Consider the following 21,353-nt stretch of genomic DNA (forward strand, 5'->3'; position numbering starts at 1 on the left):
TATTTATTAATTATTCTAGAAAAATAATTTTATTTATTTATTTTATGGAAAATGTCATAGCGCATGTATGTTTATTCAGTTTTAAAGTTCTGTGCCCTATAAACTGACCTACAGAAATGAACTTACTTACAGATTAATTTGGGGTATAATTAGCTCCTTAATAGGCTATCTGCAGTGACAGTGACTTGCACAGTAAGATTAATTCTCTTGCAGTATTTCCAGATCTGTGAAGAGTTAATAACTCAGGCTTTTGTACATCTGTTGCTTGACAGAAACCCAAAGATCAAAGCAACCTTTAGGCTCTTCCTACTATACCATCCAGCTGGTCTTACCATGAAAGTACTCTATATATACAAGTGCTGAATTAGAGATTGAGCTGACTTTTATAGTTCCTTTGCTTTAGGATGAGGTAGTAGGCTGTGGTTTCAAAGTACATGCATCAAATCTTCAGACATAACTAATTGTTAGATGTTTTGGGGACCGTAAGACATAAACTCTACTGGGAAATACTGCTGAAAGTTTGGCTTATATGGAAGAATCCATAACATGATTAATATAGATAATATAATAGAAGATGGAGTTATAATTCCCATTCATAAACCTGTGTAAGGCAAAATATTCTGTTTTCATAGAATCACCGAATGGTTTGGGTTGGAAGGGACCTTAAAGCCCATCCAGTTCCAACCCCCTGCCATGGGCAGGGACACCTCCCACTAGATCAGGTTGTCCAAAGTCCCATCCAGCCTGGCCTTGAACACTTCCAGGGATAGGACATCCACAGCTTCTCGGGGCACCCTGTGCCAGTGCCTCACTACCGTCTGAGTAAAGAATTTCTTCCAAATATCTAAACAAAACTTACCCTCTTTTAGTTTAAAGCCACTGTCCCTTGTCCCATCACTCCACTCCCTGACAAAGAGTCCCTCCCCAGCTTTCCTGTAGGCCCCCTTTAGGTACTGAAAGGCCGCACTAAGGTCTCCCCAGAGCCTTCTCTTCTCTAGGCTGAAATTAATTTTATCAAAATTAAAACTGATACTCAGTAGCTGTCAAAGTGCTTTTAGCTGCAAGCATAAAGTGTTCGGAGGAACTTTCTTTTAAAATAATAACTTGGCAGAAGTTAATGTAAGCAACAAACAACTAATCGTACTTACACAGGTATGTGGGGTCTGTACAGAAGTTAAGTACTTCTGACAACATGAAATGTTTATTCTTTAATATCCTAATTTTAATTATGTCAACTCAGCAAAAATCTTCATAGACTATCACTTTATGCATAACTATACTATTTTAAAGTTGTATTTGAGAGTTACTTGAAAGCAGAATTTGTAGTGTTTGAGTACAGTTTCTCAAAGCTAATTATACTATTTTTGTAGAACTGTAGAGGTGAATATGCTCTTGTTTCTTATAGGTTAAAAAAATAAAAGTCTACTCCTGATACTCTTGAATGAACATGGCAAGTTCTAAGCTACCCTTCTCTGCTTTATCTGCCATGGCTATGCATGGTAGAAATGACCAGTACATTAGTTATTCCTAGTTATCCAAAATTAAGCCAATGGCTAGGATTATGCCATTTAAGACTGGGGTCCCCATCTCCTTTCAGGATTATGAGACTGGTAAATAGTATTAAGTCTGCTGTACCCTGCTTTTTCCTGTACGCTGAGCACTGCTTGGGCAGACCCAAGAAACCAGGTCACTAAATACAACTTGGAAATTGGAAATAATGCTATGTTACACTGTTAGAGATCCACTATTTGGAAAGCTTGATTTTTGACCTGTAGCAAATGATTAGAGAAGATTTTTCCTATTATTCTACTCTAACAAGTTGCAATTGATAATGTCACTCAGCAACAGTTGTTAGGTAGGGAAGATAGGCACGAGGCATTTTCTCAACTTGCATTCCACAGAGATCACAGTTCTATTAATAAAAGCTGTATAAGACCTCTAATAGCTTCCTGGATACAATAGAGATTCATTTAGTAATGATAGGAATATTGTATGGCATACCTATTCACCATAGCACTCAGTGTAAGGCGCCACATTTAGCATTTGTTTTTCATATGCAGCACGTAAGCTAATGGTGTAAGAATGCTTAAGATAGTGAGAATGTTCTTTTTGAAAAGTTCAGAAGGGAGTTTTTTTGATGGAGCTTGTCATCCCCTTTTACATGTGGAATAACTTTGCTTAGTATGACAAATAACGGCCAAGGAAGAGTCATACTTAAGAATAAATCTCAAGATTCTAGACACTTGCTTAGAGTGGAGCTAAATCACACCAACATCTACAAGATACCAGAACCGTTCTCCCCTGAAGAACATAATTTTGACACCTTAAAGGCATTTTGGTGAAGGCTATGTGATGCAACTAGAGTGGCATGGAAATTCATGCAACCAGAGCTCTGAGCTGTCTGTAGCAGCAAAAACCAAGCACAACTGTTGGCAAGCATTGGCTCTTTCCCCACCTTAAAGAAAATCTCTGAGGCTACAGAAGATTCCAGTGAATGTATCTGCTGGGGCCTGTTTGCATGCTTGCTTCCCTGAAGGGAAGTGAGCTATCCTATCATGTAGGATGTGTTTTATTTTATTCCTGTTTGTATTTGTACATTAGGACCTCCTTGGGAAGACCATCACCGAAGGCTGTATATTACAATCAGTATCATTCATGTGTGCTTCCTTGACATGTGTCTTTTCTGAAGGTGAACTTTAACTTGTCACCATCACAGATCCTATTGGCATGCTTGATTTGTGTACTCTGAGTTCACATGGAAATTCCCTTCATCAATTGATTTATTTTTCTGGGTGAGATGAAGTAATAAGCTTTCAAACCACAAACAAGTACAAACGAAACTGTTTGAACTCCGACGTAGCTTAAAACAGGCACAGGTTTTAAAGGTGCACAGCAGTAAGATGAAAATATAATCCTGGAGCAAATGATAGAAGAATCTACCTGCAAGGCCTTACAGGCAACTATTCAAAAAACAAAGCCATGAGGAAGCTCCTGAACTGGGTTAGGGCAAGCTCAAATGCACCACCTGTATTTGGTCTTTTTTTACAGCAGCGGCAAGGCATAGGCACCATGGGGATACCAAAATAGCATAGCTCCCTGAAGGTGATGTTCCTTCCCGCACCCATAGACTTGTTATGGCCAGAGTTCTGCTATTCACACTCTTCTCTTGTAGGAGATGTTCTCAAACATTTGCAATGCAAGCAAGCAGCGAGTGAACTTCTGCCAGGGTTGGATGATGATGGCTTTGGGGGAATGCATTACATGCCTAAGTACTGAGCTCTGTTCGTGACTGCAGCAACGCTGCCTGGCTGGTCATAAATCCATTATGGCATGCTCCATCTGTTGCACTAGAGGATGTTACTTTTCGCTATGTCTAGTCTTTCTGTCAATAGACCTCATCTCTCTCTTTATGGCTCTCACGGTAGTTGCCTGAAGATTCACTCTGGGGTGCGCTGTACCATTCCCATGTGGACTACTGGTCTCATGCCTTGGCTCTTTATGCTCTCTGTCAATATCCGAAGCCCGGGTTTGTTTTGGATTTCCAACTAACAGAGAGTTATAATACTGTAAAATGGAGTCTGTAGTAGGATTGTTGGTTTTCTTTATAGTGGCATAGAAAAATAGCATTTTGTGCTTAAATAAATAGCGACCGTTTAAATATTATCTGCTTATCTGCTGGCATTGTCAAGATGTGGAGGACAGAGGACTGGTTGGTGACACCTGTGTAATGCCTAAGCTTCTGCTTGACTGCTAATTATATCATTGAATTGGCCATGAAATACACAAGTACATGCAATCATCTTTTTTTTGTTGTTGTTATTAAGGGGGTTCCAGTCCTTTCCTGTCCTGCTGCTGCCAGTTTCTAGTCCTGTTCCAGGATATAACGTGGCAGGCTCCATGCAGTCACTGACTGATAATACTGCCCAAAAAGGTGGAGTGACCAATTCTAAAAGTACAAAACAGTTTGGGAAGCTAAATGGCACATTAGTTGGCTTACTTGAGGAGGGTGGCATACAAAAAAACACCAATCTGTGACATCTGAAAATAGTGCAATTTTGTCCAATCCTTCTTAAGATAAATTGATGTTATTGGAGTTCAGACTATACTGCATTGGGCTTCATCGTGTGTTGGAAGGATTCTTTTTTTTTTTTTTTTTGGTTGTTGCTTTTATTTAAGCATCTTTTAGCATGTTATCATAGTGGCCTCTGCGTGGCCTTACAAATAGCCTTGAAAATAGAGTGAATTCCCCATGGAATTCGCCCCTGTGGAGTAAACTCAGAGCTATTTGCTGGCATAGAAATGTTTGAAACTGTACTGAATTTTATTTTAAAATAAAAATCTGGATAAAAACATTGTGAAGAAAATAGCTTTGAAGTTTCTTCTAACAGTTCGCCTATTGGGATATAAAAGCACTAATTATAAGTCAACTGCAACGTAGTGGTTTATTCAAAGCCTGTCAGTTAAATTAAGTCAGAATTCCAAACTCATCAGTAAAATCCCCCAGTTTCCGTATTTTGAAACTGTAGTGTCTGCCCCTTCCTCTTGCAGTTTTTTGGATGGTTATCTGCATTGCTCCCATGGGTACATGAATATACGAATGGACATATACATAATATGAATACTGTCCATAATTACTTGTGTACCAGGGCAGCAAAATAGTGGTCTATGATATTTTCTCCGTACATGGGTTTCTACTTAGATTTCTGTTACAGGTTTTGTAACGGATTTTGGAAATGTTTGTCTTCAATAGCAAAAAAAAAAAATAAAAAAATCTGAAGAACATAATCTGAGTACCAAACCTGAGTAATTTCAAGTAGTAGTAGTGGTTTTATTACTTAATGAGGTTGAGAGAGAACTGATGTTTATTTTGAAGTTGATGCACACAGTGCATGGATGGCTGACTTGAGCAAGATCACATAGCAATTCCATGTCAGGGGTGGAAATGAAATACCTGGTTCTTCAGTCTTACCACACAGTTTTAAGTATATGTCCATCTTTTCTTCATATCAACATCACAGTTATATTTTTAGTACATTTCTAGTTGATTTCTGATGTTGGTCTAGCTTTCACTTCAAAGGAAAAAAAACAGTTTATTTACTTACGGTTTTGATATGGCTTTTGCCCAGAATATGAAGAGCTTTGCCCACTTTAAAGCATGAAGAAACAGCATATATTTTTATTGTGCTTCGATGTCCTTCAAAGTGTTTAAACTATGTTGGAATGGCAAGTGTCTATGGAATAGAGATACTTTTGAAGCTGGCAGATTTTTGGGGTAGTCTACCTTCATTGATAGCTTATTGCTTCTTATGCAGTTTTGTGGAGGAGAATGAGCAGGTGCTGCTGACTCTCCAGGGAGTCTTCTCTGAAGCCATGAAAGCTTTCTGTGTATGTGCTGTTTTTCTCGCTACTGCGTGGTCACACCTGTGTGGATGGTGAGAATAATAACGTGGGGGTTGGAATATCTGTGGGAAGCAAGCAGTATGACCTGCGTCCATGTTGTTTGTGGCACTCCACTCGAAGGATCCAGCTTCATTGTCAGCTGACAACTTCATCCACGAAACTCCTACAAAAACATGTAGGTCTTGTCTTCCCATCCCACTGTCAATCCCTGCCCTGCAGTGCCAGATGCTTTGCTTGATCCTAATCCTCACCACCTTCTCCTGAAAGTGCTGGGATTCCATTCCAAATGCAAAGGAAACGTAAAACTGAGATGAGCCGCTGAGCCATGCCAAGTACAGAAATTGTCATCAGTTATTTCTCACCTGGAAAATAGTGCTGATATCTTCATGACACAGACACGTGTATACATGTTCTTAGTAAGGCTTCTGGTTGATGTGCTGTATTTTCCCATATTTATTTTCTTGAGGAAGATACGATGAGTTGACAACTAATTCTAGTATTAAGGTTATATATAATGTCCATGCCCTTTTGCAAAAGTTCTATGCCAGCTTTTACTTGCAGAGTCTGATTGCTGGATGTATAGAGGTGCTTATCTCAGTTGGTGAGACATTCTGGCTGATGCAGCTAGATAAAATCTGAGGAAAATAACTTTCTGAAAGGAGCATAACCTCTGGGAGAGCACAGTTTTGTTCTCTATTGTGATAACAGAAGCAGCCCACCTACTTCTGTTCTGTAAACAGCGTAATACTGTTCCAGTAAGACAGTAATCATGTTCTGTAATTTCAAGGTAAAAAATTGTGACTGCTCTTTCTTCATCCCCTCACCCCACCCAACTATAAACTTGCTTCTGATTTTCTCTTAAAGAAAAACAAGAGGGATTTAGAAAATCTCATGAAATACATTTGTATTATTCCAGTATCTTAGGAATTCATTTTTGTCAAGTACCTGAAAAGAACAGTACCAGCAAAACCCAGTAATGTTAATTTCCTTCTATAAAGTTTACAGATGGCTAGTTTTTGTATTAGTAGAAAAGGTTAGTGAAGGAAGTGTTAGGGGGTGGGGAGGCAGAAGTAAAGGCAGCACAACTTGTTGCTATTAGAAACAAATCACTTAGAAATCATTTAATCTTTGTTATTATCATAAAGAAATAGCATGCTGGAATTTTATTGTGGATTGCTTCTCCTCGCAGATTTCTGTTGTGCAGTATCAGTATGATACATAATAACCAAAAAAAAAAAAATGCTACTAGTAGTTGGTTGTCCTTGTTTTCATTATTTTTTAAGAAATAGCAGCTTTTGCTTCTCATGACAAGACTGCAACCTTACTTTCATAATGGGATCAGACCCATTCAGGTTAACCAGTGAAGTCTTTTTTGTAGTGAAACCATTTTTTTTTAAATTAAAGACATAGTTTCTGGTTGACATCTGTAGAATACCTTCTCCCCTGCTTGAGAAAAACAAACAAATAAACAAACCAGAAGTGTTTTATAATTTCATAGCTTCTTCTGAATTCCAAAGTCTCTCTCTTAACTGCAAATTACGTAGGAGTAAGGCCTGCTGCAGTAATAATTACTGTTTCTATCTCTTACTATAAGATTTGACAGTATGATAAAAACAGATTTATTTTTCCTGTTTTAGATTGCTTGTTATTCAAGAAACAAAGCACTGAATACTTATGCTTTAACAATATGTTTCTTTTTTGATGTAGTTATTGAAAAATTAACACATTCTTTCCTTTTAAATTGTGTAAACAGTTAAGACTCATGCCTGTAGCTAAGCTGATTCTTTCTCTGCTTTAAAAATAGAAAATGCTAGAGCAATCCTTCCCTTCCCCCGCTACGTACCCACTAGTCCAAGCTAGTAAATGTTACTGAATGGATTTCAGTGTTGTAGCTATTCTACAGTAAGTACAAGAGCCTTTGTGAAGAAAACGAAAGGAGGAAAAAAGGTAGTAGAAATCCATTTGTGGATGTTCGTCAGACCGGAATACCTGCAGCAATGACAGCCAGACTTCCCTCCAGAAACAAACAATGACAACAAGCACTGCTGTTCAGAGGAGCCACAATCTCCCCAAAAGACGCCTAGAAAGCATAGGGGAGTGTCCTGCGAAACGAAAAGCTAGCTGGGGTATTCTGACCAGCCAAGGTTAGTACAGCAGCCATTTCAGAAACTGTGTACTGAAATACACTAACCTGACCCAATTTACCATGTTCTAGGTCCAAACTGTTGTTGTTTGTTTCAGCTGTAATATAAATGTATGTTTATGTTAAAGGCACTCTGTTTTCTTGCATGGGTTAACTCAAGGGTGTTGAGGATATTTTATTTTTATTTTTTCTGTACTCTTATCAGGTGATCTAAAATACCCTTTATTGTTTATCTGTCTTATTTGTTTTATGGCAGTGTTTAAGGCTTGACTTACCCTGACTTTTGCTGTCCGGACACAAGGTAACTGGATACTGAAGGCTAATTGTTTACAACAGCAAATTAGAGAATGAAAGGAGGGGGAGGAGTAACTTTATATATAAAGAGCAGTTTATAGGTAACAGAAGCAGGAGGCAATGGAAGAACTACAAGTGACAGAATTATTGTGTCCTGAACTGAGATACTAAGGACAAAGTTATAATTCTAAGGGTTTGCAACAAAAAGTACTTATGAGATAATAAAGTTACTGTACACAGGCAGTTTGAGCAATGAAGAACAAACTGTATTATAAAAGAAGTGCTTAGGACTGCTATTGTCTGAGCCACATTTTCCTTTTTTTTTCTTCTTCTTTTTTTTTTTCATAAAACAAATGTGTAAAAGGGAGCTTTGAGTAATCATGAGAGTCTAACAGGACTTTTTTTTTTTAACGGTTATCATAGTCATAATTAATATTGACCACATCCTAAGGCTGTGTGAGGGGGGAAAAAAAAAGACAAAAAAATGGTATTGTTGATCATATATCAAATTTAAGTGTTTCAAAAGTGGAGATGTTAAAATACTCAAGGAAAATAAGAGTATTAAAGGGACAGGAGACAGGAAAGAGAGATTCGATAATGTTGTGCATAATTATGAATTTACCATGTAAAACATAGCTATATGTTACAGAAATACCTTTGCTAAAGTCCAATACTGACAGTTCTAGAATTAAGCAATATTCAAGAATTAAAGTAACAATTACTATAGCTTCCCAAGTAGCTGTTTGAATGCAATGGTACTGTTCACCATTTGGGCTAAGATTTCCTGATAGTAACTGTTATTTATGAACATTTCAGCTAGTTAAGTCAGCAGTTCCCCCAAAAAACAACTTTGTTCATCAGACTAAAATTTTACAAATGTTTTGTCAACCAGTGTTAGCGTTAGCTGCTCCTTGAGGGTTAGGGTTCCTTTGCTAATCTTAAAACATATTAGCCCCAGTTAGCCAAGTTTTGGCAAGTTCAAAATCACAGCAAAATATGGAAAGTAAATTTTTCTGAAGATTTTATCTTAACATGGTTCAGCTACTTACAGCCTCCTTGTGACCAACCAGCAGGGTGTATGTACTTACTGACTGATGCCTGAAGTACCAGGAGACTGCTGTTGCAATTGATGCTTCTGTTTGTTGCAGTTCACTTGAATAACAAGTATATCTAATACTAAATCTGAAGGAGCCACTTTTGTTCCCTCTCTGTTCCCGTCTGTGAGAGTTACTGAATCCTGATTTTGTTCTCCAGGCACCCTAGCAGAACAAAGGAAGAGGAAGTCATACAGCAATGCACGAAATATGCAGATTGGAAAATAGGCTAAAAGTGATGGGGTGGCAGGAGGCATATGTCAACGTTAAGATTTAGTAGAAGGGAAAAAAAATAGAGCCAGGTTATGAAAAGGTTTTTAGCGTACTGGCACGAGGGTCCGTAACCAGGCTATTTGAGCAAAATCTCCTGGATGCGGCAAAAATCAGCACACACTGGCCCCAGCTTTGCTGGCCAGTGAGCTACTGCCTCTATGGCTAGGAATTACACCACATGCTGCATGCAGTCTGGCAAACTGGGAAAATACAGAGACTTCTGAGCACAGCTTGGGGAAAATTGCTGGCAGTCTGGCTTAAGGCCGAGACTGGTTTTGATGAACAAAATTACTTCAGGCAGAAATGCTCCAAAGCCCCAAGTCAGCTCAGATTGCCAGTATTCCTCTTCTGTCAGCTTCTAGTTGGCAGTCCGTTGAAGAACTTGTTTTAATAACAGTCCAAGGAAACAATACTAGCCTTACAATGTCACCAGCTGCTCCACATGCTTAAGTCAAATCCGATGTGGGTCTAAAAGTATCTACTGATTTAGAGGTTAATGTGATTTTAGATCTTGGTGCTCTAGCTATGGCACACAGAGTTTGCAAGCTACTTTGGTCCAGAAAAATATCCATCCAGTTGTTGATCCTCCAAAAAGACGGAAAAAACAGACTGTGCGTGAGTAATGGGCAGGGGAGTTGTTGCTGTGCTCTCATGTGACAGGAGAAGGGGCCTGACACGTTTCTTCCTGGGTGTGCAAGGCCTGGCTCGGAGCCAGCAGCAACAACTGCTGCTGCTGCTGCCATCGTCACTATCATCGCCTTCACGTAGCATAGTGTTGCTTCTGTTAGCACCTGTCTGTCTTTTTTTTTTTTTTTTTGAGGCTTTTAATACAGTGTAGTGGCTCGCATTTCTGTTAAATTGCAACAGCAAGTGCTCAGGATTTAGGAATTGTTAGAAGCAATGTTGCTTGGGCCACAGTGATTTGATCCTCTAATGCCCGATAACAGTATTTGACAACACGTTCACCTGCTGTACTTTTCCACAAAGCTCCTACTTTCTTTGCTTTGCAAGATCGATGGTGTTCTGAGAATGCATTAGGTTTAAGTTTATATAAAGAAGAAATACACCCTCTATATTCTTGTATGTTGCAAAGGTTGGAAGGCATGTAGTCAAGGGCAGGAATCCGCAAGAAAAAAGAGCTAACTTCTTTATGCCCCATCCCTAAAAGAAAACTCTGTCCCTGTCTTTGTTGTGGCCCCTGCATGTTTTAAAAGCAGTCATCTAACCTAAGTTTGTTGGTGGATCATGGTTGTTATCTAAGCCTGAAATTTCAGAAGTTTGGTGCTCTCATAACTATAATTAAACCATGCTTTCAACGTACACTCTAATACTTAAGTACTCTGGAGAAAAAAAGAAAAAAAAACTATTATATCAGTTTTACAATTTGAGCCTTAAAATTCCATCTTTTGGTTCCTAGTTATAGGAACCAAATATAACCTAGTTATAGGAACCAAATAGTTATAGTTCCATAGTTATAAAATACTGTGAATGGATGATGCTATGAAGGTGGATTAAATAAGGGCTTTGAAGTATTTTTATGGTATTGGGAGAATACTATTAAACTGGCAATATACAATTATTAAATATTATGTTCAGGTTGCAAGATCCTACTAGATACGGAGACATAAAATAATCTGAATACTAATTCAGTGAATATAGCACCAGAATGGCAAGAATAATGTGCATTCATGTCATGTAGGTGGACAAACAGAACTGTGTGAGGAAAGAAGTTTTGTTTTGTGTGGTTTTTAGGAATAGGATATTGCTGGCTTTTGCAGTTGGAATGAAATCGCCACATTTTGAAAGTCTATGTGATGATAAGCACTGGAAAGAATATTGGTGTCAGTCAACCAAGGTTTCATTTTTTTGTATGTGTATATTTACATGTTTGTGTATACATATTTATATATTGTTATAACACATAAAGTCAAATTAAAGCAATGATGATTTAAAATACTGAAATGAAATACCTAAGCGCCACTTGAGTGGATGGAATGACTGTGTCTAATGACTTTTACTAAAATATTTTTACTTAGTATTTTGCTGCTATGATCATTTGTGCAGGAATGGCTTACAGGTAATTGTAGGTAAATGTGGAGGAGTGCAGGTTATATGAAAATAGGAAGAAAATAACGTTAATGACAGAAATGGATCAAAATCAGAACTGCAAATCCCCATTCTTAGGGGTGGACTGATACTTTCACTGCTTAGATTAGTTATTAAAAACAGTTTAATAGCCCAAGAATTGTTAAGAACATAATAGGGAATAGTGAACTGCTAAAATACAAACCCATTCCACTGAGCAAATCAAGCAGCATTTGCAACATGTTCAGAATATCTTTGCTTCTTTCTTTTCTAAGAAAATAGGAAAACGACTTATAAACATTTGGCAGTGCTTCCCTTAGAAATCTATGCACTAATAATGATGTTTGAGGATACCAACTAATTGCATGAGGTTAAAAAAGGAGTTCATTTTGCAAATCTTACTCAGCTCAAGGTTCTCTTGATCTCACTAGGAGATTCTCTTGGGTTGAAATTCAAGTTAAGCTGTCTTGGAAGGCAAATTCACAGATGCTGGCACTTTTGTTACATTAAAAAAAGAAACATGGGGGAAAAAAAAAAGGCCACTGTCCTTTAGCATAAGAAAAGAAACTGGCAACTGCACATGCTCATATCTTCGGAGCTGTGTTTACTGCAGGGTGAAATTTCATGTTACAGTGAGCTGCTGATCTCCTTCCAAACATAGCTGGAGAGTATTGAGAACAGGCCCAACTAGCAAGAGCAGGTTCATTTATTTATTTATTTTTCAGATTGAAAGAAATGAGTAGGATTTATAATTGCAATTGGTTGGAAGTGCCATGGGGAGACGGAGATTTAGGTACTGTATGATACTTTGTAATTTTGTTTTTAACTATGACTGTTCATACACTGAATATATTTATTCTTTCTTATTTTAGTGTTTACAAAGCAGTGCAGGCTGCCCTTCCTGGTAAACTCTATGCCAGCAAGCTTGGAACTAGTGTGGCTTCTAAATATAGTTCAAGATGCTTTGTATTCAGCATCTGTCAGGGACTACATCAGTGGGGACTTAATACATTAGCAGTTTTGGAACAGACTGTGTTTGCTAATACTGCTGTTACAGACAACGCTGAATTAAAATTTTTCCTTATTTATATTCTTCTTAATGCTTTCTAAGTAAGAGCCATAGCAAGCTTGTAGATTAGCAGAAGGCAGCAAGTTAGATAAAGAATTTGTTTTAAGACAACTTTGATGTTTATTTATGCTGAGTATTTATTTTTAACATATTCTTGTCCCTGTGATATTTAATGATTATTATGTTTACCAATAAATTAGTTGGAATGTGAAAGATTTTTTCCAAACCTGGTTTGCACAATTTTTTTCCTGCAGTATTTTGCTTATAGATTTTCTTTCTAATAGAGGTGGTACAAACGTAGGTTTTAATGGATTTAGCAGAAACAGTGAGCTGCTGGATGCCTACTGTAAGGTGGGGATATAAGGTGGGCCTAGATGCAAAACAGAGCTCAGAATGCGATCTGGCATCATTTGCTTTTCAAATTTCACTGACACTGTAATATTAACAGTTGTTCTTCTGAGGAATGAAAGGTGTTTTCAGATATAATGGTGTTCAGGAATAATGGTGTTTTCAGATTCTGCATCTTCGTTCAGTTTAGAATTACACAAAGCCACAAAAATGTCCAAAGTATGAGTACATTTAATAGGGATAAAGACTTTATAGACTTTACAATATTATTAGATTTTTTTTTCTATATAACAGTTGTCTTTTTCTTCCTGTTAATTTAGGAGTAGGGCAAACCATCAAGAGAGAGAAGTTCTTATCTAAGGAGAAAAGGGGACAACATTTCAAAGGCAGCCTCTAAATGCAGTTTTTAACTATTTTTGAGGATTTTTTGCAGCTGCCAGAAGGAGAATTTAATGAATTTAGCTTCATTTGAATTAGAACAACATGAGTGCTGGTTCAGATACTGCTATAGAAGGAGGAAAACATTGGTCAAAATTCTCATAGTGATTACACACATTCAAGCTACTACAGTAGGGTAACTGTATTTGAGCTTATTGGGATGGCAGAGAGGAAATACTGGTATTTTGTAAAAATCAGGTCAGTAAGATTTCTGAGCTCAGTTGTTGTGTAATATTCCTTAAAATTCCAGTCAGTGTGTGTATGTCTTTTAGCTCAGTAATTCCTACTAGAAATAAGAGTTGCAAAATACTGCATTTAATCTTGGCAAGGATTTTTTTTAGTTTTAGTGAGTTTGCAGTAGTTACACCAGAAAAAAAAAAAAGTAACATTAACTTTTCACCCTGATTTAAAATATATCTGTAATATAGTAGCTGCTAACAGTAATATTACAAAATGGCTCATTTAGGGTTCCTTTTGTTCTCCTCATACAGTTATTTCCAATTAGAGTTCCAATTTCAATTCTTACGAGAAAAACATGAACAGAGAAAGAAATGGTACAGGAAGAAGAGAAAGAACAAAGTCAGAATCATTCTGTTTATCAACTGTACATTTTGGATGATTTCAACATAATGGTAATAGCTGGCAACAAATCCATAGCATGGTTCCAAAGTTGGAACTGCAGCCTGCGCAGGTAGTTGACATAAAGTCACTCACCTGGGGGATTACCCTCAAGTGGCCATGATAATTAAATGATGATAAACATGGCTGGCCATTTTTGTGGCTGTCTGCTTCTAATCAACAAAGACTTTATGACTGGTGAACTAAAAATACTGTATAAACTTTGGTAAGGAAGCCAAAAAAGTCCTAGTCCTAACCCATACATTCATTCCAGACAGCTAGGTGAGAAAAAAATATCTGCCAGTGTTAGGAAGAACTGCAAGATTTAGAAAGCTGCAGGTTTCACCAGTAATTACATCAGCATCTTAGAGTTCAAGTGACTTTTTCTAACAGGAATAAATATCGGTAATTCATAATGTATTTTGAAGATGGCTCTTTCTTACATAGTCTTTCAAAACTTCATTTGCAAAATTCATACAATAAAATGTGATCAGCTATGCTTGCAACCCTATCTGGCTATGAAAGGGCTGTCAGCAGCCAGTCTTCTAGAGGAAAGGGCAGGCTCTTCAACAGGAACGACATGGGGGCTCTGGGACTTGGGTTGGAGTTAGGGGTTGTGGAGTTTTTTTTTTTTATTGGGTGGGAGAGGGTTGCAGGACAAGTCTTGAAAATAAATGCAAACCTTTACTTTAAGCATAACTACCTATTCTTAGTGCTAATAGCCTTTCAGAACTTAATATCTTTTTCCTACTAGAGCAACCTTTTGCAGTATGAATTCTCACTGTATTTCTCTTCTTGAATTTATGTAGCAGCAGATTAACCTCATCATGCAGAGGGATTTCCAAATTGTATTTCTAATACTTCTTCTTCCTGCACTTTTTCAGGCAGGTTTATGTTTGTTTTAGGTTTAAATACCCATTTGTTGAAGCCTGTAAACTTCTATAGGATAGCTGCTAAAATAAATTATATTATTTTTAAAAATAACGAAAAAGTAGAAGTTGGAAATATGGCAATCACTGCATCTATTACATCACAGCAGTGAAATCAATATAGCAATGTTTTGTTCTCCTCTGTACTACATAATCATTTATTATAGATGTTTACAGTTAACAATATAATATAAAGCAGTTAATAATATAGTTTTTACTGTTTATAAACTGATCATTTTAAATACAGTCTCTAAAGGGGAACAGTTATTTCCACAGGACAGTTGACTTCATTCTGTGCATTATATTTTCTGCTTTGCTCTGTGCATTCCAAAAGCCTCCTAATTCCTATGGTTTACTCAATAAATGTTGTTATTATATAGGTTCTTGGGCAGATCGCTCACCTCTGCATGAGGCAGCCAGTCAAGGACGTCTTCTTTCTCTAAAGACTTTATTGTCACAGGTGAAGGCTGTGTTCTTAAAATTGCTTTCCTTTTTAATGTTACTTAATTTCTCAGCATAGATAATTAATGCAGATTTAGTATGTTTTGCTTTGCTTTCATACACCCGAACTTTTCAGAGCAATACACATTTACAAATTCTTGATACAATAAGATATAATATTTAAAATATTTCCTCTGTATGTTTTAAAACCTCAAAAAAATAATCTTTACCAAAGCTGTAACTAAATTTCTATCAGTCTTTCCCTCCTGTGTGGTGTAAATCAATGTATCATAGAATTATCTGAGTTGGAAGGGGCCGACAAGGGTCATCTGCTCCACTGCTTTAAGTCCTCAGGAAATAGAGCTAGCCAGGAAGATGCTTGTTGAGAGGGAGGTATCACTGAAAGATTATGTTTGTTGCACAGTTGTGATTAAAAAAAGGATTTTGAGCAAAGGGAGAGGACTGTATACCATTACATGTTAATATTACAGTATTGTCATATCAGTTGCTACAATACTGATAAATTATACTAAATAATACATTTGATGAATGCAGTTATTAGCTTTTAAGAATTGAACAGTAATTACTGTAGCAAATTTCAAGAGCTTGGTGTTTTATCAACCGAAGAAGTGTTCTCCTTGCTAAAATTTATTAGATTTCTCTATATTTTGGACTGTAAGTCAGAGAATCTTAAAATTATGGGGCAGTTTAGACTCAGGGCCTTATTGGGTTTTAAAGATCACCAATGGTGGAGATGCCCCAACCTCTCTGGAGCCCTGTTGCAGGGTTTCACCATCTCCACAGTGAGATTTTTTTCTTTTTTTCCCACATAAGTAATTGGATTTCACCACATTCTAACTTGTGTCTCTTGACTTTTGTCCTGTTGCTGTGCATCTCGAGAGTCAGGCTCCATCTTCTTCATAACCCCTATTCCTGGTTCTAATATAACTGATTTAAAGAAAAAAAAAGCTGACAACTTATTGTTATTGTTATCTACGTTGATTGAAAGATTCTTTATATGCTCACTGAAGATTTAATTACTGCAAGTAGAGTTTTAAGCCTATTTAGAGTGTTATGAATTATTCCTTTGAATAGTAGTGTGAGCAAATGACTCTTTAACAGCTTCTGTGTGATCTTCATATGTCATTCATATCTTGTTTAGGGTTACAATGTAGACACACTAACTATTGACCAAGTAACTCCACTTCATGAAGCCTGCCTGGGAGATCATGTAGGATGTGCAAGAATCCTTCTTGAAGCAGGAGCAAATGTAAGGGTGTTTTTGTATATGAAGTCCAATGCTAACTTTGGTTTAACTGAGAAGGATATATTCCTTGATTTTTTTTTGCTATATTGATATTTCTCTGTACTCTCCCTATTAATTGCATTGATTTCATGTAATTACAATAAGTTGATAAGTTGCTATCTGAAAGCCAGCAAAGGAAAGTGATGGGTCAAAGAAGCATCATTAGAGAGATGTAAGGTTAAAAGAAAAAGAAAAAAAAAAAAAAAAAGAAAAGACTACATACGTGTATACATTAAGAGTAGATCTCAAACAAAAGAACAGCAACAGGAAAAATAGATGGGAGTTGGGATGGCACAAAGACAGAGTAATGAATTGGAGAGAATCTGCTAGCAGTGTGTCACCAGCCTTATTTCTCCTCTGAATTTCATTACATCATTTATCTTTTAAACTTCTGAATGCGTCTCTCCTTGCTGGTTTCCTCTTTCACTGAGTGGCTTCTTAGAGATTTTTCTTTTAATATCTTTGGAAAAGTTTTGTCACATTGTGCTTGTGTGCTCTTAAAATTCTTTGGTCTGAGTACAAAAGAACATTGGCTCTTTTTGGTACTCCTGATACAGACCCCCTTATCCCAAATCAAAAATAAGAATTCACAGACAATTTTCACTACAATCTGTGCTGACATCAGATTCCCCATCAGTTATAGTTTCCCAAATCTCTGATTTTTGTAATTGAAATATTTATTGTCCTAACAATTAAATTTTGAGAAACATCTAGAATATGTCTAAGTAATAGAAAAAAAAAACATAGTTGTGTTCCAAAAACTAATTCCTGTCCACTTCAGCTAACACAAGGATTCTATAGATACAAAACTATAGATACTATAGACAAAAGTATAAGAACAAATTTTATTTTCCTATCTTAATTTTTTGTAGTACTTTTAATTGTTGGCGTGTGTTTGGGGGTGCATGGAAGAGGATAGGCAAGACTCCTCTCTCCAAATACCTGTGCTTTAGTATCATCAGCCCTCACAATTTTGCCTACTCTCTCTCATCATTCTCTCATACTGAGAATATTCAGTTAAACTGGGGAGTGGCTACATTGGTGTCAGAACAGCAAGCACTATTAGCCTTGTCTTGTCCCATGAAATATCACTCCAACACAGAGATTAAAAACATAGAAGAAAACGGCAAATAATTCCCATATGGAGCTTGCAGTCTGACAGAGCTACAGAGAAGGTCCCCATTACGACACAAGGTGTGGATTTTTTGTATCAATGAAAAGAGCTAAGTGCAATTACTTTTGAAAACAAAGTTATTTACTGCCCAAATAGTCTTCAGTATACCAAGTGTATTTTGTTTTATTTGACATAGTTTAACAAGAATACCAGTGAACTGATTTCACCTGGGGAGTGTGGTGAGAGGAAGACAGTAGCACAGGGACTGAACAGTTAAGCTATTTTATTCTAAACTGTTACTCTAAACTGTGTTTCTTTTGTTGTTTTGTTTTGTTTTTGTATTTTAAAGCAGTTTCTAACCATATTCTGTTTAAAAAAATATTTTTTCTTTCAATTCTGTTCTTACCTAGATTTTATGTATTCTAGGTAAATGCTACAACGATTGATGGAGTGACACCTTTATTTAATGCATGTTCGAGAGGCAGCGCAGCATGCGCTGAGCTCCTGTTAGAGTATGGTGCCAAAGCTCAGTGGGAGTCCTGTCTTCCATCCCCAACTCATGAAGCGGCCAGTAGAGGTAAGAAATTACCCTCTGAACAAACATGGAGTAGTAGACAAATGTTTCAATAACAGTGTTAAGAAGCGTGTCCGGTTTTGTCAATGAGACAGCTTACTGACGTTGAGCAACCTGTTATGCTTTGTACTGACAGGACACAGCGACTGTCTGGAGGTACTGATATCCTGGGGTATAGACGTTGACCAAGACCTTCCCCATTTGGGAACACCTCTGTATGTAGCATGTGTTTCACAGCAGATCCACTGTATTCGAAAGCTTCTTTATGCAGGTACGTCATGATTTAAATAAAAGTACTGCTAGTTTATAGAATTAAGCACGCTGTACTCACTTTTGAAGTGAACTGTGCTCAATCAACAAAACTAGAACCGTTGCTTGCAGGGTTCTATTTGCAAGTTTACTGTGGTGCGTGCTTGCTCATAATAACTTAACGTATCTTTCATTATTTTGCGGCATAGCAAACATATGAGGGGAAAAGGGTGCAAGACCAATAAGAATGGGTGTTCAGAATTTTCAGCACGTACCTCAGCTTTGTAGATGTTCGCTTTCTGTAGGAAAAACAAAAGTAAAAATTAGCTTTGGGAAAGTTGTTTTTTTTTTTTTTTAAATATAGTAACCATTGTGTTTTCAACAGATTTTTTTTTTTAGCAATGTAGTCCCACCCTTTTTCATTCTTCAGCATATTCTGATTGATCTTTTTTACAAAGCATAGAGGCTGAGCTGCAAAAAGAAGAGGTAAGGTAGATGGCAGTTGGTCCTAAACTTCATTTTATGTAGTTAATCAACAAAAATAGAAGTTGGAGGTTCAATCTCTTTCAGTGTAAGTCCAGGGACATGATCTGCAGAAAGGATCATTTGTTGTATTTCAGGCAATGAGATACAAGGTTTTTGCGTCCTGCAGAATGTATCCCCAAATATCCTGCAGAACAATGAATGAACATATATATTTGAATAATTACAGCCTTGTCATCTTTGCACTTCAGTTGTTTTTTTCTAGTTAATTGCAGGTTACTTAAGCGAGCAGTTAAATTATTTCTTTTGAAGTTAGTTTCTTTGCCTTATTAACTATCCTATTTCATGATTTCTAGGTTTAAGAGCCCCAGAAATAAAACTAATATGTTTTGGGATTTGAATACTACCACACAATAAGAACAGTACCAGGATATTCTAGATTCATTATTGCCCTAATGTAGAATAGGATATGTAAATAGACAATATAATTAACTATTTATATCTATCTGAATTTATTTGATCAGTTTGTGAGAGTGTATTAGAAGGTGAAAAGCAAATAGACAATGAAACAGGCAAATAGACAATGAAATAGGCAATACTGGGGAAATACTCTCAAGTTGTTAATACTGTTAACAGTGACCTATTTGGACTCCAAATTGAATTGCTAGGCCTGTGATATTTTAAAGTTATTTTATTCACATGGGAATTAAAAAGGTCAAAAACTTTTAATTGGTTAGAAAATTTGGTACAGAAGCTAATTTTTGGTCTCAGTAGATCTCTCAAGATTTTTTTTTTTTTTTAATTTATTTTTATTTTTTCGTCTTACAAGATAGTCTAGAAACCTATTGGGCTGAACCCAGTTTTAGGAGGGATTAACAGCTTGCTTATCAAGGAAGTTATTCCATACTATCTATTTTGTTTAGCTCTTGTGTGGACATTTTTTCATGAATAGAAATTCATTATTGCAATTGCGTTTAGTCCATTTTAATTGAAATACTCCAGTTTAGCGATTCTTTTTAAACACATAAGGAAAGTATATTTTTACTTGTAGCAAATTTTCTTAAATGTGTACTTTTTATAATTTTTTTATAATTGATTTTTTCAGCTTTTTATAAAGTGTTTTCCCTTAAAATCGAGTTGTGTCTAGGAAAAGTATATGGGATCAGAAGAATCACTAATATGATTAGCTATCGTTGTATGGAATAAAATTAATAAAATGGCTAAAATAAGTGTTGGAATCCCCAGACAGTGGATATTTTTTTGTTTGGTAGCATCTTCTTTAGTCGATTGCAGTTTTAATTGATCTCTTCTTTACATTTCTTTACATGCATATACATACCAGGTGCCAACGTGCAGAAAGGAAAGCATTTGGAAACTCCACTCCATGCTGCTGCCCAGCATTCAAGTACAGAGATCGTAAACTTACTCCTTGAATTTGGGGCAGACATAAATGCCAAAAATACAGATTTTGAGAGGCCTGTAGATTTAGCTGCTCCAAGCAGTTTAGTGGAGAGACTGCTGCTACTCCATGAAGGTAATCAGATAATTTCTGTGTGCAGGTTTTTTATTTAAAAACAAATTATTTGCTGAACCTTCCTGACCTTGTTTTTTTGAATATCTGCCTGTTTATTAATTAGGTTTCCCCTAGTCTTTATCTCTGAGAGGGAAAAAGGCCATAAAGGAAAATGAAAAAGGATAAAGAATTTACATTACAGAGATACCATTATTGTGCAAGGCTGTTTTAAACAAAAACACTGGCTCTTATATAATTATACATCTCTCTTTTTTTTTTCTTTGCAGCCACACCTTCTTCTCTTTGCCAGCTCTGCCGACTACGTATCCGAAATTACATAGGAAGAGCCAGACTGCATCTTGTGCCACAACTCCAGTTGCCAACAATACTGAAGAATTTCTTACAGTATAGATAATGTAGTAATTAACCTTTAGAAGCTTGAATAACAAATACGTTTTCTTCTTTCTGTTTATTGTATATTTTACCTAAAGAACTGCTGGGCGGAAAAAAAATGCCTTTTGCATATTACTTTAAGAAAATAAATCTTTGACACCTGGTGTTGATATGTAATAATAATTGGGAGCCATTCAGCAACTGGTACCAAGGTGCTAATAAGGCTGAATTGAATGTGTGCTGATACTCTGGGAAATGATTGTATAGCTTTAGCTTAACACTAATTACTAATTAGCTTTAGTGCTGTTAATTTTAATTGTATTTATACTTTAAAATTTGGTTGACACACCTGAAATGCAAAAAGTTTCTTCATTATTATTTGTTAAGTTTGTCCATTTGGAGTCATTATTTTATGTGTTTTTAAATTTCTGTTTTTTGTGTACCTAAAATTACTTGTTAGTAGGTACACTATATCCATTGATTAAAAAAAATAATAAAATAAATACATATCTATTTTTCTTCCTTTTCTTTATATAAACAATTCATTAACGACAGTGCAAAATTCCCTTAATACTTTCTTACTGCCTGC

General features: G+C 36.4%; 1 protein-coding gene across 4 annotated transcripts in view; it reads left to right on the forward strand.

The window, feature by feature from the left end:
• Positions 1-21,115, forward strand: part of ASB5 (ankyrin repeat and SOCS box containing 5) — a 35,646-nt gene extending 14,531 nt beyond the window's left edge. For 3 of the 4 annotated variants that reach the window (XM_035557914.2, XM_035557913.2, XM_035557912.2), the window contains 6 exons: positions 15,072-15,151; positions 16,295-16,402; positions 17,979-18,129; positions 18,263-18,397; positions 20,201-20,392; positions 20,659-21,115. In XM_035557914.2, coding sequence (XP_035413807.1) covers positions 15,072-15,151; positions 16,295-16,402; positions 17,979-18,129; positions 18,263-18,397; positions 20,201-20,392; positions 20,659-20,786 — 794 coding nt within the window. In that variant the 3' untranslated portion in view covers positions 20,787-21,115. Of the gene's footprint in view, positions 1-12,014; positions 12,083-15,071; positions 15,152-16,294; positions 16,403-17,978; positions 18,130-18,262; positions 18,398-20,200; positions 20,393-20,658 lie in introns of all 4 variants that reach the window. The other variant, XM_035557915.2, reaches the window with a different exon arrangement.
• Positions 21,116-21,353: the final 238 nt, after the last annotated feature.

This window comes from Cygnus atratus, chromosome 4 (assembly GCF_013377495.2).
Source record: "Cygnus atratus isolate AKBS03 ecotype Queensland, Australia chromosome 4, CAtr_DNAZoo_HiC_assembly, whole genome shotgun sequence".
Lineage (NCBI taxonomy): Eukaryota > Metazoa > Chordata > Aves > Anseriformes > Anatidae > Cygnus > Cygnus atratus.